Consider the following 18,170-nt stretch of genomic DNA (forward strand, 5'->3'; position numbering starts at 1 on the left):
GGTTACATAAGGACAGGGTTTGTTATTTGTCACCCCAGTAGTAAGGTGTGGCGTGTCAAAGGGCGGAGACAATGGAAGGGTCAAGGGGGCAGCACAATTAGTTTTTGCCTGAGGTGGCAAACATCCTTGCACCAGCCCTCAGAGCAAATAAACGTTACCTATAGCAAACTAAAAATAGAAACAAAGCAACATCTAGCCCTACCCCCATAAGGGAGAGAAAGTAACATGTCAGTAGGGGGAGGAACCCATGCAGAGAAATTAGAATAAAGGCGACCATGTTATTAGAGTTCCATCCTGCACCAGCCTCCCCATTTTATTCCGGAGCTTGGCTGGGAGAGCTTTGATGAGTCTTCGGGCAGATTTGGGATTTGTGGGCATCCAACCCCTTTGCATTTATTTCCAGGCTGATTCTGCAAGGGAGAAGAGGCTTTTTGGTTAACTTTAAAAGTGAACAAAGGGAGAGAGTCTGTGAGCTTGCTTGCAAGTGCCTGTCTTCCTACTAAGTGCGTGTCTGAATACGATGTGTGACTTAGAATTAAGCGACTTTAGATTCAGGGAGTTTAGAGATCAAATTTTGTAACTTTTTTTTGCCTTTTTGTGCTTTCCTCATTACCAAGATGTCCTCCATGTTTGACATTGTGGTCAGGTGTACATCTTGCTCAATGTTTGCAATCCTTGAACAAGCATTGCCTCTGACTGCCGGGGGGTGTCTGTCCAGTAAGGGGGAAAGGAGGGCAGGCCAGATAGGTGCTGGTAGTGGGGGACAGACAGGGTGAGCTGTCACAGACCGGGATCACTGAACAGTATGTTGGGGTTTGGGGTCATGGAAAACTTGGTCGACTTCTCGGTCAGTTACAGGCTCTACCGTAGGGATGGGCTGCACTTCAGTGGGAAGGGTGCAGCTGTGCTTGGGGAGAAGTTGGCTAGAAGGGTGGAGGAGTTTTTAAACTAGGAACTGGGGGGCAGGGGGTAGGGAAACAACAATATAGAAGGGGAAGACAGTGTAGCTAGATATATTAAATTAATGTACCTAAGGGGGTACTCCCCTGGAAAAAAATGTTTTTATTTAAATTACCTGGTTCCAGAATGTTAAACAGATTTGTAAATGACTTCTATTCTTACCCTTTCAGTACTTATCAGCTGCTGTATGCTCCACAGGAAGTTGTTTTCTTTTTGAATTTCCTTTCTGTCTGACCACAGTGTACTCTGCTGACAACTGTCTATTTTAGGAAGTGTTCTGCCTTTTGTGTCTTGACTTCACTGTGCACTTTTTTGTAACAGATAGCGAATATTTTTTTAACATTGTAAAGGTTGATTTAGGACATATGTCCTATCATGAACCTGTAGAATTATATAGCTGCAATATGAATGGGATTTAGTTGATAATGGTAACTACCTTTTATTAAAGTGGTCGTACGTTTTTACTTCCCAGGAAAACTCCTTAAGGGTAGGGTCACACGAAACTGATCCTCAGGGTAAAATGCGATACATAGTGTGCCTCCAGCTGTTACCACAACAATTACACCCACCCCCCCCCCCCCCACCCCCACCCCTGCTATGAGTAGCCACATGGGCCTGCGAGTCAGAGCACACTTGCACTGTACTCTGACATTGCGGAGCAGTCGCGATTTCGAAATACACTGCTCACGGTGACTCGCAGGCCCCTGGGTTTTTGACCCAAAGCCAGAAATGTATCTGGCAGGAAGTGTAGGTATTAATCCTTTTATTATATTCCCATTACTTTTTTTTAAACATAGTTACATAGTTAGTACGGTCGAAAAAAGACATATGTCCATCAAGTTCAACCAGGGAATTAAGGGGTAGGGGTGTGGCGCGATATTGGGAAAGGGATGGGATTTTATATTTCTTCATAAGCATTAATGTTATTTTGTTCCAGGAATGTATCTAATCCTGTTTTAAAGCTATTCATTTTTCCTGCTGTGACCAGTTCCTGAGGTAGACTGTTCCATAAGTTCACAGTTCTCATGGTAAAGAAGGCGTGTCGCCCCTTTAGACTAAACACTTCGGTCTTTGGCTCAAAAACTGTTGGTTCACTTCCGGGGAGTGGGCTCAGACATGTACTAAATTGAGATTCTCATGCGGACAAAACCACATCTGCATGCAGCGGCCAAAGGTGCATGTTAAGTGATCCTAAAGCTATAATTAGTTATGTCAGTGAATGGGTTTATATAGACTTAAAGAGGTACTTGGTGCAGAACATCTTAACTCCTATCCACGTAATCCCAGCAGTCAGACCCACATCTCCTGCCACCCTGGCTATCTCTATGCACAGCTTACTGTCAACCACTGCACGGAGCAATAGTAGACATGTCCATCCATGTATCCCATCGTCGGGACCTCCCATGATTAGACGCTTATCCCTTATCCACAGATTAGCACCCGAGTACCACTTGAAAGTGGTTTTCTCATCAATCAGTGATCGGCAGCCAAACAGCTTTTTGGCCACCACACTATACACTGTGAACATTGCTGTATTTGGTTGGTGTATTTCTGCAGTTCAGCTCTTGTGCAAGTTAACAGAAGCTGAGCTGCCATAATTAGGTTCTGCCACAACGTATAGCCCAATCATGTTTTAATATCTACAGTAAAGTGACCTTTTCAAGAAAATGGTGTGTCATGCCAGCCAAACCACTGAAAGACACAGCTTTGTTTAGGTATTAAGGTACATCATCTTCACACAGGCAGATTTTGCTTCCCATTTAAGTCAATTTGTAGTAAAATAAGCTGTGGAAAATCTGGAGCAAAATGTTCCATTCCGCTAAAAGGACACAAAATGCCAGATAAACTTTTTATATGTTGTACATCTTGGTAAAACATTAACCTTTCTAATATACTTCATAGGAAACTGTTATTTCCTTTTGTAGAAATCATGGCTTATTAAATCATGGCTTTGTCCATGCCTGTGCTTCAGCTTGGACAAAGTCCAATAAGTGAGGGTAGGCTAGCACTCCTCTGTGCTCTCACCTGTCTGATAGTGCTCCTCAGTGCTCTTGTCCAGACAGGAGAGAGAACAGAGGAGTACTAGCCAACCCTCACTTATTGGACTTTGTCCATGCCTGTGCTTCAGCTTAGACAAAGCCGTGATTTTATAAGCCATGATTTCTATGAAAAGGATATAAAACTGATGTTACTCCTTACCTAATCCTGATCATGTACATATCATTTTTATGTATCCAGGACCTATATATCCCTAACTAATAGCATTTATATGTTGCTCACTTGCTTTGTGTTCTTGCCTTGTGGAGGGGGAGTGTCAATCTCTCTCCCTCACTGTGGATGACTCATCTGCTCTGAGTCTGGGAGCAGCCTGGCAGTCTGCAAATCACTGCACAGTAGTTTTTATGCATACATTTTCTATCTGTTCCTAGCGAGGCTGGATGCAAATCAACATAGCTGTCATTGTGTGTCATTCAGCTTTCACTGACTCCTGAATGTCTGATTAGCTTTTTCATTCAGGAGTCAGAGAAAGCTTTGACTGTTCAAGCATGCATTGCACCAGCTGGAGCTGCAGTGTTGCCTTTGGCTGTTGCAAAACGACAACTCCCAGCATGACCACACATTCTTTGTCTGTAGATTTGCAAGAGCTGGAGGCTACTGATAAGTACTGGAAGGGTTAAGATTTTGAAATGGTAATTAACAATTCTGGCACCAGTTGATTTAAAAAAATATATATATTTTCCAGTGGAGTACCCCTTTGCTGGCATTGTGATTGGCTAAATAGCTATAGATGTTGACAAGCAATTGAACAGATGTAGCTAATAAAGTGGCCAGTGAGTATATACAGTGGTCCCTCAACATACGAAGGTAATTCGTTCCAAACGACCCATCGTTTGTCGAATCCATCGTATGTTGAGGGATCCGTGCACTGTTAAGTATAGGAAGCTGTACTCACCTGTCCCCGCCGCTCCGGACCAGGTCCTCACCGCTCCCGATGCTGTCCCGCTGCTCCGGTGTGTCCTTTGCGATCCTCCGGCTTCTTCCGCATCTTCTGCAGGGTCCGGGCCTCGCTTTCTGGTGACGTTATTACGCTGCTGTGCCAGCGCGGCGTGCGTAGTGACATAATAACGGAAAGCGAGGCCCTGACCCTGGAGAAGATGCAGAAGACGCTGTAGGATCGCGAAGTGGACCCAGAGCAGCGGGAATAGGTAAGTGAACCTGCCCGCGATGCTTAAACTGCTATCCGACAGCATCTTAAGCACTTTGCGCTGTCGGATAGCAGTTAATGCGATGGCCCCGACATATAAAAGCATCGTATGTTGATGCTGACATCGACATGCGATGGCCTCTGAGAGACCCATTCACACAACAGAATTTCAGACAGAAATTCTGCTCAGATATTCTGGTGTAACAGCAGCCACCACTGTTTTTAATGTGATTCTGCTGCACCATGCCAGTGAAGATTCTGGTTTCAACCAAAAGAATGTGTGGAAATGTAGAAAAAAAGGGAGACCAGCAGGGGGCACCTAGTGCGTTACCTCAATGGACCTGGACCCCTTTATAGGGGATAATTAGAAAAAAAAAAATGCTTAGGCTAATTAAATATTTATATTATTGTTTATGGAAGTATTATTAGTATTAAATATTTCAAAATATACTAGGTATGGCTACTGCCAAAGTAATATTATCACTGGCACTTAAAACTGAAGCACTGGATTGGAGGCTGAACTAGTAGCAGTAAACAGATCAGTACTGTCACTGAAACAATTGCTTTCTAGCTGAGGCTGTTGCTAGGACGTGTCCTCTTACAGTATGGTAACCTTCATCTATGTTAGGCTGCTTTCACACTGTGAAATAGTTCCGTTACTATATCGGCGTAACCCGGCCGTTACAAAACCCCTGACGGGCGTGACTAAATTGCATTGCAGTAATTTTTCTGCCACGATGTCCCATCACTGTATAACGCCAGTAATGAATTACGGGCATATACGGGTGCAAGCGGGCAGTTACAAAACCCCATAGGCTGCAATGCAATTTAGTCACGGCCGTCAGGGGTTTTGTAACGGCCGGGTTTCGCCAATATAGTGACGGAACTGGTGACGGAAGTTCCTAAACGGAACTATTTCACAGTGTGAAAGAAGCCTAAGTTATACTACAGTTATTATCTATTATAATTTTTGATTATTTTTTTTGTCAATATCGGCTCCACTATTGTATACTTGTTTTTATTTGCTCTTCCTAATAACTGGATCACCAAGCTACTATTATTTTACCCTGTGTTGGCAAGTAACCCTAAAACTCCACTTAATCAATTGATAATTATTATATATGTGATATTTTCTGTTAGGATTACTGTTTTTATTCTGTTATTTGATGTGGTGCCGCTCTGTAAGCCTCCAGCATAAGACAGCGATTCCTTTCTCTTCAGCACCAGCGCTGTGTATGGAACAGCCGGCAACTCTGCCTCCGTACAGCCATTGGTCCGATACGGTCACATGACCAGTCATAGTGATGTGTTTTAACAGCCGCCTCAGCTAGGATGCGATCGTTTCAGGAACAGCACTGATCGGTTTACTGCTACGAGTTCCACCTCTAGTACGGTGTCCAGTGCTTCAGTTTTAATGCCAGTGGTAATTACTTTGGCCTTAGCCATACCTAGTATCTATTTTGAAATATCCATATTAATATTTATGAATGTATTTATTTATTTTTTGTATTAAACCTGTACGTCCTGCTCCCGCGATATAACACGGGGTCACGTGGTCATATCGGGTCGGCACCATCGGCTAATGATAGCCGAGACCTGTGGCTAAAAAAAGCATTCCTGGGAGCTCAGTCGGGCCGATCGGGACCACCGCGGTGTCTCGATCAGCTTTTAGGACACAAGGAGGGTCCCTACCTGCCTCCTCGTTGTCCGATTGCCGATTCACTGCTCCATGCCTGAGATCCAGGCAGGAGCAGTGGAGTGCCAATAACACTGATAAATGCAATGCTATGGCATAGCATTGATCAGTGTCTGCAATCAGACTTTTGCATGTTATAGTCCCCTATGGGGGCTATAACTGTGCAAAAAAAGTGTAAAAAAATAGATAATAATTATAAATGTGATTTAACCACCTTCCCTAATAAAAGTTTGAATCGCCCATTTAAAAAAAAACACAATGTAAATATAAACTTGTGGTATCGCCTCGTGTGTAAATGTCTGAACTATAAAAATATACAAATTAAACCGCACGATCAATGGCATACACATAAATTCCAAAGTCCAAAATACCATATTTTTGGTCACTTTTTATACCATTAAAAAAATGAATAAAAAGCAAGGTACCATTAAAAACTTCAGATCACGGCGCCAAAGATTAGCCCCCATTCCGCCCTGTATGCAGAAAAATTAAAAAATTGTTATAGGGGTCAGAAGAGGACATTTTTAAACCTATTAATTTTCGTGCATGTAGTTATGATTTTTACTAAAAGGAAAACAAAATCAAACCTATATAAGTAGGGTATCATTTTAATCATATGGACCTACAGAATAAGGTGTCATTTTTACCAAAAAATGCACTGCATAGACATGGAAGCCCCCAAAAGTTAGAAAATGGCTTTTTTTTTTTTGTCCTGCAAACATTATTTTTTTTGTTTCACCGTTGATTTTTGGGGGAAATGACTGATGTAATTACAAAGTAGAATTGGTGTCGCAAAAAACAAGCCATCATATGGGTCTGTAGGTGCAAAATTGAAAGGTAAGGAGGAAGAAACAAAGTACAAAAACAGAAAAACGCTCCTTAAGGCGTTAATGCTTTTAGCTTGTCCTCAAGTCTCCTCCCAGTGTAATTGACACTATATTCTACCTCTTATATACCTGCATTGCTTGTAAGACATGTCTACTGATCTGAAGGAGTTTTTACCTCTAATTTTATACATTCTGTAGCTATTTTGTTTGTTGCGATTTCCAATAAAACTGCTTTGATTTAACATCACTACTTTCCTGAGATTGGATTTGGTTCCTTTGATACTACAACAACAGCGTCTAAGCAAGGTCCTTTTTTTCTTATCCTCAACCAAAAGAATGAACATGTGCCTTGGTAACTGCATTTCTGCAATAGGGATGAGGCATGTCTGCGTGGTTATAGCACCAATTGATTTTCCGGGCATGGAATTTCAGCCTTAATTTGTTATTGAATAAAATCTCTGCTCTTTATGTTCTTAGGAGTCCAGTGGCCAGTGTTGCTAAATGATATAATTACTCAAACTACACTCGTAAGCATTGTAAAAGCGGAGATTTCAATCAATAAATGTCAAGTTTCACTAAATAATTTCCCAAAAAGTTATGTTAATGTGCCCAGTTACTCTTGCTTTGTAATATGATACTGATAGAATACATAGCATTTTCTGGGTAATGGGTTCCATTTATTTTTTGGGGGGGAAAAGATAATTAATTGGGGAAAAAAATAAAACTTGATATTAGTCAGCAGTTAAATGATTAAAGGGGCTGTCTTCGTTTATAAGCAGGTCAACCGGTATGGCATGCTTTTAAAAGAAATTAGCAGATTTTAAAACCTCCTGCTCCTCCTACAGTGATGTCAATTGAAAATGAAAGTGATTTGGTGTGTAAATTTTAAAATGAAAAACTAAACTGTTATTATAATGGTATAGATAACACTGGAATCAGATGGCTTTCAAGCAGACACTGAAGAGGATGAAGATGATGACGATGATGAAGATGGTTCAATTGTGGACGAAATTGAAAAAGGTGCTTTTTTAATGTTTTTAATCATTAAAAATAAACACTTTTTAATATACGCATCTGTAGAAAAGCATTTTAGCACTCACCATACATTTTACTTTTATTGGTTCTTCATTAAAATCCACCTGCCTCTGGCTATGGAAGGGAGAATAAAACGCCCAGCCGAAGCAGAGCACAGTAACTGCAACAACTGCAGTCTTTCCGCTTCCTCTGGCCTCACTGTTGGATACTCCTGGAAGATCTTAAACAGGAAATCAAGGATCCTGTATCCATACGGGGGATCCATTTCATATTCAAGGAGTATGGTACAAAAGTAAATTATACTGAAAAATACATACATTATTTACAACATTAAAAACATCAGCGCATACAGGTCAAACACTATAGAAATACAGTGATTTTGTTTCTGTCGTTCAAGCCGAGGATACGCAGCGCTTCAGTGCGCATGATCCACTGGGACTCCCTTTTGCCTTTAGGGTCTGTTTTCACTCTGTATAGTCAGCCGTCACGCTCTCCAAGCCAAAAAAGGTGAGTAAGTTCCCATCACTTTTGTTTTTCTTTCATGTGCTAGATGAGTCTTGACGATACCAATCCAGTTATTAGGGAACGTTTGTGTTCCCTAAAACGGGAAAACAAACATCTTAGTAGAGCCGATATAAAAGAAGTTACTTGGGCATTGAATGGCATAAATAACCCATTCGGATCTGCAACAAAGTCGTTAACAATTTCCGTGCCCCCTAGTGTGAAGAAATACCCTCTCTTTAGTTGGGGACAATGGGCACAATTCCCTTTTAGATTGTTGCACACCAGCAAATTTTTTGATATTTCCGTGCGCAGCGTGGATGACACTAAGGTATTTTTCAAATTGTCACTCCATCCAAACGTTATCAAAGGTTTTCTTATAGCCACTTCTTATAAAACAGGGTCCCTTTCCAAAATGTGCCAGTTGTTCTGTATGGTTTTTTTTTTTATAGTGTCTGACATGAGGATCTCACAGAATTAAACTGAAATGAAAAAACAAATCTTTCACCATTAAAATTTTTTCTTTTTCCTGGACTTAAATACTAGCGGTGAGCGAATGACAGTGTTCATTAATGCCTCATCCAGCACTTCTTTAGGGTGGCCTCGCACAAAGAGGTGTTTTAATTCAAGAGCTTGTTCTTCAAAATGCTCATTATTAATTTTCCTAAGCCTGAGGAACAAGCTGAAAGGCAACGATCTCTTTGTATGTTGTGGGTGATTGCTGGAGAAGTGAAGAGATGAATTGCAGGCGCAACCATTCCTCATTTACCCCACATGTCCAACCAGGAAGCAGCCTGGATATATTCTCAGTATAGGTGAATAGAGAAGTGAAGGCGTTGCTGTATCCTTCAAATCACTGTAATCTGTCAAAATAATAACAGAGAGCATTAAAGTGTACGGTGTCCATCTTAGGACATCATCAGTCAGACATAACTCCGTCCTCCATCAGGGGAAACTGCGTCCCGCCTCCTCCCTCGAACCAATCGCCTTCAGCCACAACTCCATCCTCCCTCATCCAAAACACTGTCATGCCTCAGACGATTCTCCCTCAGACGCAACTTCCTGCCGCAGAGCAGACTCTGCACAGCATGTATAGTAGAGTCGAAACTGTGAAACTTTCATGTGTATACTACAGAATCTACATGCGCTACAGAATCTACATGTGCTACAGAGTCTGTATAGCAAAGCCGACATTGAATAGCTTGTACAGCAGAGCCCGTATAGCAGAGAGCAGACACTGACTCGGCTCTGCTACTCGGCAGGAAAGTTTCTCGTCGGAGGGATGACAGAGTTTCGGATGAGAGACTTTAGGATTACAAAGGAGGGAGTTGCGGCTGACGCCTGACAGATATTGGCCCAAGGAAGGAGGCGGGACATCGTTTCACCTGACGGAGGACGGAGTTACGTCTGACGGCTGACATCCTAAATGGACACCATAAAAGTGGTTAAAATCCCGTAAAGATTTGATCATAAAATAAGGGGGGCCGTGTAGAAGTGGCAGGCAGATCAGGTCCATAAAAACAGGATTTTGCCAGGCACTTCTCCTATTGTAAATAACAGTCCAGACCACACAGGATGTGTGCAAGGAAGAACAGTCGAATTTATCTGTAGTGATACAAATAAATTTGACTGTTCTTCCCTGCACACTTATCCTGTGGTCTGGACTGTTTACAAGAGAAGCGCCTGGCAAAACCTGTTTTTACTCCACTGCTTAAGTGACCTTGAGCCACTTGTGAAGGAAGCCGCGGCCAGCTGACCTCCTATGCCATTGCAATTCTACATGCACACTACGGTGTAGTGCCCACAGCACAACTAGATCTGGAAAGCTGGAAATTTATACCTTAAAGGGGCATTCAATTACCAAAGTTCTCTGCACTAGGAGCGCACCTTTTTATAATTACTAGGGGGGCAGTGTGGTTGTGATGTCAGAAAAATGTCACAGAAGCACACACACAGTTAAAAAATAGACGTATATGCCCCGCTTACAACTGACCCAACCACTAAAATTGTGTCCAAATTACCGTACATACTTTCCTACATTAAAATGTGGAAGTAGGCATAAGTAAAAAGATAGCGGAAAAACTTATACCAAATCTGATTTAAAAAAAAAACAGTGGTACATTTTGCCTAAGACCCACAAGAGTTTGGTTGTGCCACCTGGAAGACCTATAGTGACAGGAATAGGGTCACCATTGGAGCATTTATTGAAGTACCTTGACTGGTTACTGAGACCCCTATTATCCAATGTCCCCTCATTTTTGAAAGATAAGAAAAACTTTTTGCAATTGTAAAATCTTCAGTGGGAAAAGGGTACAGTTTGGTTACCATTGGTTACCAAGATACCCGAAAAATTGGGGGTCCGGGTGATTTTCTGAGAATTGCAGGAAAAAGTGAGAACGTTGTAGGATTTGTCACTGAAGGTCTTGAATTAATACTGAGCAATATCTGAGGCGAGGTACACACAGAGGTCTGGGATGGCAATTGACACACTGGTGGCATGCGCTTTCACCAACCTTTTCCTAGCTGCATTAGAACAAAAGATGATTTACAGTTCTACTAACCCTTTCATAAAGCACATAAAAACATATGCCAGATTCATTGATGAAGTGTTAATTGCATGGGACGGCAGTAAAGAATGGGTTGACGCCTTCCTAGATTATCTAAAAATTTAGATTACAAGTCATTTCTCCAATGAAAAAGTTGAATTTCTAGATGTGGAAATTGTGAACCAGGGCACTTCACTGATGAAAGGGTTTCCGTAAGAAAACTGCAACAAATTATCTTCATTTCTCCAGAAATCACCCACAGGTTTAAGAAAATTAACAATAAGGAGAATTTTGAAGAACAAGCTCTTGAATTAAATCGATGCTTCTTTGTGCGAGGCTACCCAAAAGAAATGCTGGACAAGGCATTAATGAAAACTAGGAATGTCACTAGCAAGAAGCTAGTTTTTAAGTCCAGGAAAAAAAAAGTCAGACACAAAAAAAGGCATACAAGTGTCCCTAAGAGAACACCTGAAATGTTTAAAATAATAGTCTGAAAAATATCTTCATGTCATCCACACTGCACACAGAAAAATCATCAAAATGTGGCTGGCCTGTAACAATCTAAAAGGGAATTATAGATGCAGAATATGTGCCCATAGTCCCCAAGAGAGGGTCTTTCTTCAGACTAGGGGGACGGAAATTGCTGTGAACGACTACTTGTTGTAGATCCGAATGGGTTATTTATGCCATTCAATGCCTATGTAGCTTCTTTTACATCTGCTCTACTAAGAGACGTTTGTTTTCCCTTTTTAAGGAAACATAAACATTCCCTAATAACTGGATTGGGGTCGGCAAGACTCACAGAACACTTGAAAGAAAAACATAAAAGCGATGGGAACTTACTTCCTTCTTTTGGCTTGGAGGGAGTGACTGCTGCTTATACAGAGAGAGAACAGACCCTAAGGCAAAGGGAGTCCCAGTGGATCATGTGCACTGCAGCGCTGGGTATCCTTGGCTTGAACTACAGGAACGTATTTATATAATTTTTGACCTGTATGGACTGATGTTTTTAACCCCTTAATGGCCACGGACATAAATGTACGTCCTGGTGTGGCGGTACTTAGCGCACCAGGATGTACATTTACGTCCTGTGTATGACCGCGAACATCTTAACGGTGCTCGCTTCATACACGGCAGGTTCCGGCTGCAAGCAGCAGCTGGTAACCCGCAGGTAATGGCCGCCATTTACCCCTCAGATGCCGTGATCAGTACAGATCACGGCATATGCGGCAATGCACATGTTAATATAGATGATTGGATCACCCGCAGCGATCCGATCATCTGTAATGGCAGACGGCGGTCCCCGCACTCTCCTGCTCTGGTCTGAGATCGAGCAGACCAGAGCAGAAGATTGCTGATAATACAGATCAGTGCTATGCCCTATGCATAGCATTGAACAGTATTAGCAATCAAATGATTGCTATAGTCAGTCTCCTATGGGGACATAAAAAGTGTAAAAAAAAAGTATACAGTTTTTTGCTCCATAAGACGCTCCTAGGTTTTAGAGGAGAACAAGAAAAAAAAACAGCAGGCCCCCCTTGTAAAGAGCAGCCCCCCTTGTAGACAGTGCCCCCCCCCCTTGTAGACAGTGCCCCCACGGCAGTTGCTCACCTGTGGTTGCCGCTCCGCTGCCCCGTTCTGTTGTCTGCATCCCCGTTCTGCCGTCCGCACATAGCCTCCTATGGAGGAGCATGTGACATACACGTCACTCCTCCTTCCTCCGTAGCGTTACGCTGCGCGCAGGGGAGGAGGTAGAGTGACGTGTGTCGCATGTTCCTCCATAGGACGCCTTGATGCGGACAGCAGAACGGTAATGCGGATGGCAGAGCGGGGCACTGCTGCAGGTATCGGCCTTGGTATCTGGGACATTAAACAAGTCCCCGATACTATGCAAATGCCAGGTATCGGCACACACATTCGCTCCATAAGACGCACAGACATTTCCTTCCCACTTTTGGGGGAGAAAAAGTGCATCTTATGGAGCGAAAAATACGATAATCCCCTCCCCAATAAAAATTGTCAGTTTCTCCCATTTTACCCCCAAAAAGCATAAACAATAGTTTTTTTCATAAATATTTGGTATCGTCGCGTGCGTAAATGTCCGAACTGTCAAAATATTATGTTAATGATCCCGTACGGTGAACGGCGTAAACGTAAAAAATAAAGTCCAAAGTCACATTTTATTCCCAAAAAATTAAGTAAAAAATTATCTAAAAGGTTTATATATGTGGTATCGATAAAAAGTACAGATGACAGCGTAAAAATTGAGCCCTCATACCGCCCTATATACGGAAAAATGAAAAAGTTATAGGTGGTCAAAATAGGGAGATTTTTAGATTACTTATTTTGTACAAAAAGTTTTAGATTTTTTTTTAAGCGGTACAAAAATATAAATGTATCTAGCCATGGGTATCATTTTAATCGTATTGACCCACAGAATAAAGAACATGTGTAATTTTTACCGTAAAGTGTACAGTGTGAAAATAAAACCCTCCAAAATGTGCAAAATGATGGTACTTTTTATGGTAAAATGAGAGGGTTCATTACAAAGTAAAATTGGTTACGCAAATAACAGGCCCTTATATCGGTCTGTAGATGGAAATATAAAAGTTATGGATTTTAGAAGGCGAGGAGGGAAAAACGAAAACGCAAAAATAAAATTGGCCTGGTCCTTAAGGTTAAAATGGGCTTGGTCCTTAAGGGGTTAATATTGTGAATAATGTATATATTTTTCAGTATATTTTACTTTTCCACCGTACTCCTGGAGTAGGAATCGGATCCTCCCCCTTTGGATACAGGACCCTAAATTTTTTGTTAAAGATCTTTGTGGACTATCCAACCGTGAGGCAACAAGGAAGCGGAAAGACCACAAAACAAGGCTTGTTGCTGTTAAAAACTGCGCTCTGCTTCGGCTGTAGTGCTAATGTTTTTCTACATTTTTTATATATATAAAGGACAGTGTTTTTCTTTCATTTAATGCACCCCATGTCCAGACTACCTTTTTGTTAATTGATAGCTATGTGGATTTAAAGCAACACTAGCAGTGGTGCTGCCCCGACTTTCCTCTACACCTTCAACTCTTTCTAATACGCGTGTTATAAAAATGTTTAATATATATATCTCAATGTGTGTGTGTGTATGTTCCAGCATCACGTCCAAACGGCTAAAGATATTAACATGAAATTTGGCACACATGTTACTTATCTAATAGAAGATGAATGACACGGCACTCTGGAAACATCATGCTACCTGCAGCTTTATTGCTAGGAGCGGGGTACACGAGGATGCATAAACCAACAGACAGCGCAGTTGTTTCGCGTCAAGGTGAGCTGGGAGGAGGGCTGTACCGTCCATTAACCCTTCGTGCAAAGAAACTAATATAACAGTGCTATGTACTGAATAATAAAAAATACATAAACACATAAATCACATGCAAATAGTTTACAAAAATGGCAGCATGACACAGATATCCAGCCTTTACAGATATCCAGCCTTTACAGAAAGGCTGACAGATCATTTCTGTAATTGAGTCCCAAACTGCCGGTGGCTCCAGTCCGGATTATCCACCTAGCCTCCGCCTGGAGTAACCTGGTATGTCTATCCAAGCTGCTCTCAGAATTGTGAATACGTTGTAATTAGAGATGAGCGAACTTACAGTAAATTCGATTCGTCACGAACTTCTCGGCTCAGCAGTTGATGACTTTTCCTGCATAAATTAGTTCAGCTTTCAGGTGCTCCGGTGGGCTGGAAAAGGTGGATACAGTCCTAGGAGACTCTTTCCTAGGAATGTATCCACCTTTTCCAGCCCACCGGAGCACCTGAAGGCTGAACTAATTTACGCAGGATAATACATCAACTGCCGAGCCGAGAAGTTCGTGACGAATCGAATTTACTGTAAGTTCGCTCATCTCTAGTTGTAATCCTACGAAACGGACTCCCGCTGTGTCCCCATTGTGACTGTCAATCATGTGTGTGATAAAGCGTGTACACGTATCCTATGGAATTATGGGATGTAAAATAACAGGCAGGGGCACATAATGGCATAAACAGTGAAATTAGACCTACAGGTTATGAAATCTTTCACCACGTGATTGACAGGACCCAAGCGGACACAGCGGGATGTGTCAAATGCTGACAAAATGAGCAATGTTTGCAGCGAAAGTTGCTCTGTAGCAAGCCCCGCTGCAACCAATTCACATAAGTGGACGAGATGCGGTTGTTTACGAGTGCGTCCTGTAAATTTCTTGTCCTACGTAACGAAATCAGGGGGCGTTGATTTGTCGGTTCTAATAAATCCCTAAGAAAGCGTCGTCTATGGACCGGGTAACCAGTATACCAAGTATAGATGACGTGCTGATAGTATGGACAGGCACCGAATCTCAGTTTTTTGCCTTCTTAGAATATATCATTGTCAATTATGTAAATATGGAATTTACGGCCAAGTTTGGGCGCGATAGGGTCCAGTTTCTTGATTTAGAATTATCCTTACAGCTAGGTATAATAAAGGTGAGCGGCTATCAGAAACCCACGGCGACAAATTCCTTACTGGCTTACACTAGCTATCACCCCTCACATCTGACTAAAGCCTTGCCATATTGTCAGTTCTTAAGGTTACGCAGGAACAATTCTGATGTTGCCATCTTCATTGAACAGTCCTGTGTCCTTATGGATAAATTAAGGGAGAGGGGGTATCCGGACTCTTCAATCCAACAGGCTTTTCACAGGGCTAGAACTCAGGAATGGCAAGAATTGATCTTTGGGGCCAGAAAACGCAATAAGAAAACACCAATCAAACTAGTTATTTTTTCATTTGAATTTAATCCCGTGGCCGATTTAATAAAACAGAGCATCAACAAGAACTGGCATATCCTTCAAACGGATAGGGATTTATTAGAACTGACAAATCAAAGCCCCCTGATTTCGTTCTGTAGGACACGAAATTTACGGAACGCACTCGTAAAAAAACGCATCTCTTCCACTAATGTGAATTGGTTGCAGCGGGGCTTGCCCCAGGGCAACTTTCGCTGCAAACATTGCTCATTTTGTCAGCATTTGGACACATCCCGCTGTGTCCGCTTGGGTCCTGTCAATCACGCGGTGAAAGATTTCATAACCTTTAGATCTGATTTCACTGTTTATGCCATTATGTGCCCCTGCCTGTTATTTTACATCGGTTAGACTATCCGCCCATTATTCCATAGGATACATGTACATTTTTATTCTATCCATACAGGTAAAGGATGTCCCGCTTTATCACACACGATTGACAGTCACAATGGGAGTCAGTTTCGTAGGATTACAACGTATTCACAATTCTGAGAGCAGCTTGAACAGACATACCAGGTTACTCCAGGCGGAGGCTAGGTGGATAATCCGGATTGGAGCCACCAGCAGTCTGGGACTCAATGACAGAAATGATCTGTCAGCCTTTCTGTAAAGTTGTCTTCATGCTGGATATATGTGTCATGCTGCCATTTTTGAAAACTATTTGCATATGATTTATATGTATATGTATTTTTTATTATTCAGTACATAGCACTGTTATATTAGTTTTTGTTTGCACGAAGGGTTAATGGATGGTACCGCCCTCCTCCCCAGCTCACCTTGATAAAGCATCATAATGACGCGAAACAACTACGCTGTCTGTTGGTTCGTGCATCCTCGTGTACCCCGTCAATAAAGCTGCAGGTTGCATGGAGTTTCCAGAGTGCCGTGTCATTCATCTTCTACTAGATATTGCATTATCCTTGCTGTTACACACAAGCACCGGATAGTCTGCTGCATCTGCTGCATGCCTGCTGACCTCTGGACAGGATCCAGCCTTTGAGTGATGTGACCCCACAGGTGGAGTGGTGCTGACAATCACCTTATCCATGAACACATGTTACATATGTGTCAACAACAAACATAGGATAGGTAATGTAACCCTTACTCGCCCTCATTTGCCAGGGTCAGGGTTTTTGTTTAAAGTCCCATACAAGTCTATGGGAAATATGTTACTGCATAACCTCCAAACGGCTGTAGATATTTCGATAATACTTGGTCACATGTTACTTATATGTCCACTTAAAATATAGGATAGTTAATTCAACCCTTAACTTACCCCCATTTGTGAAGTTCGGGGTTTTCGTTTAAAGTCCCATGCAAATCAATGGGAAATGTATGTAGAGGACAGGATATGAGGATGGGACATAAGGACGGGATATGAGGAGAGCATATGAGGTCGGGACGGGATATGACAACAATATAAGCATATGAAGTCAAAAGCTTACTCTGTATATTTTCCTCACCCACAAGGATTAGGAAGGAAAAACCGGGCAACGCCAGGTACTCAACTAGTATTTAATAAAGAGATGACTTGTGGACAAAGCTGCATGACACCGCCCCCTCCCCTCCACACACAGACACACTGCATGGGAGTCCATGCAGCAGTGTACCACCGGCAGAGGCAGGTAAAAAGACCGCACTATACCATCCTGGAAACCTCCGACCCCCCCCCTTATTTGCCTTAAAACAAATTGGGTTTACAGGGTTTTCTCAAATGCAGGATCACATGCTAAATATTAGGTAGTGTGTATAAATAGTGTGTTTGAAAAACAGTTAATAATGTAACTGTAGTCTACAATATGCATATGCACCGACTACACGTGAACTGTATTCTGAATGCCATACTGTTTAAACTCACTTTGTGGTAACATGGAGTAATGTTCCTGATATGAATATTTTCAGCTTCTAGTTAGTCACTGTATTTTCATTAACTTTCATATAAATGTTTCCCCTCAGAGAACATGGCCAGATCCCCATGCAGTATGGAGGTATCCCTGAATGAAGAAGCAGCTCATGCTACGTAACAAGCTTCAAAATGCGATGTAAATATCTTGCTGTATACATAGGTTAACATATCTATAAACACATTGTGAAAACCTTTGTTAAAAAAAAATAAAAAAAATTATACAGCTGTAACTAACTAGAACTACAGCTGATAAATCACCAAGAACTCTTAATAGGAATGTTGTTTTTCTAATAAAGCAGAATTTAAAATGTAAAATATATAATATATGTATGTATGTGTATCTCTGATCTGAAACCTGCTAGTGTGCAAAGTGATTTTAATAGACAGAAGTCTACTACCCAAAGAAAAACTAGATATGAGTTGGGTTGTCTCTGAGTGTGGCCAGCATTGTTGCAGAGGTTGAAGGTGTGGAGGGTCAGCCTCTCAGTACTTAGACCATATGCCACATGTTGCATTAAATTGGTCTGCATAGCAGTTGTCCCAGAAGGAAGCCTCTAAAGATGATGCACAAGAAAGCCCGTAAACAGTTTGCTGAAGACAAGCACACTAAGGACATGGAATACTGGAACCATGTCCTGTGAACCAGTGACAAAGATAAACTTATTTG

The 18,170-nt window shown here is 41.8% G+C and overlaps 1 protein-coding gene across 2 annotated transcripts in view; it reads left to right on the forward strand.

The window, feature by feature from the left end:
* CHAF1A (chromatin assembly factor 1 subunit A) overlaps window positions 1-17,825 on the forward strand; it is a 413,519-nt gene extending 395,694 nt beyond the window's left edge. The window contains exons 13-14 of one of the 2 annotated variants that reach the window (XM_056572104.1): window positions 7,612-7,708; window positions 17,068-17,283. In XM_056572104.1, the coding sequence (XP_056428079.1) occupies window positions 7,612-7,708; window positions 17,068-17,282 (312 nt within the window). In that variant the 3' untranslated portion in view covers window position 17,283. Of the gene's footprint in view, window positions 1-7,611; window positions 7,709-17,067; window positions 17,284-17,553 lie in introns of those variants that run through there. The other variant, XM_056572113.1, reaches the window with a different exon arrangement.
* Window positions 17,826-18,170: the final 345 nt, after the last annotated feature.

This window comes from Hyla sarda, chromosome 1 (assembly GCF_029499605.1).
Source record: "Hyla sarda isolate aHylSar1 chromosome 1, aHylSar1.hap1, whole genome shotgun sequence".
NCBI classification, from domain to species: Eukaryota; Metazoa; Chordata; class Amphibia; order Anura; family Hylidae; genus Hyla; species Hyla sarda.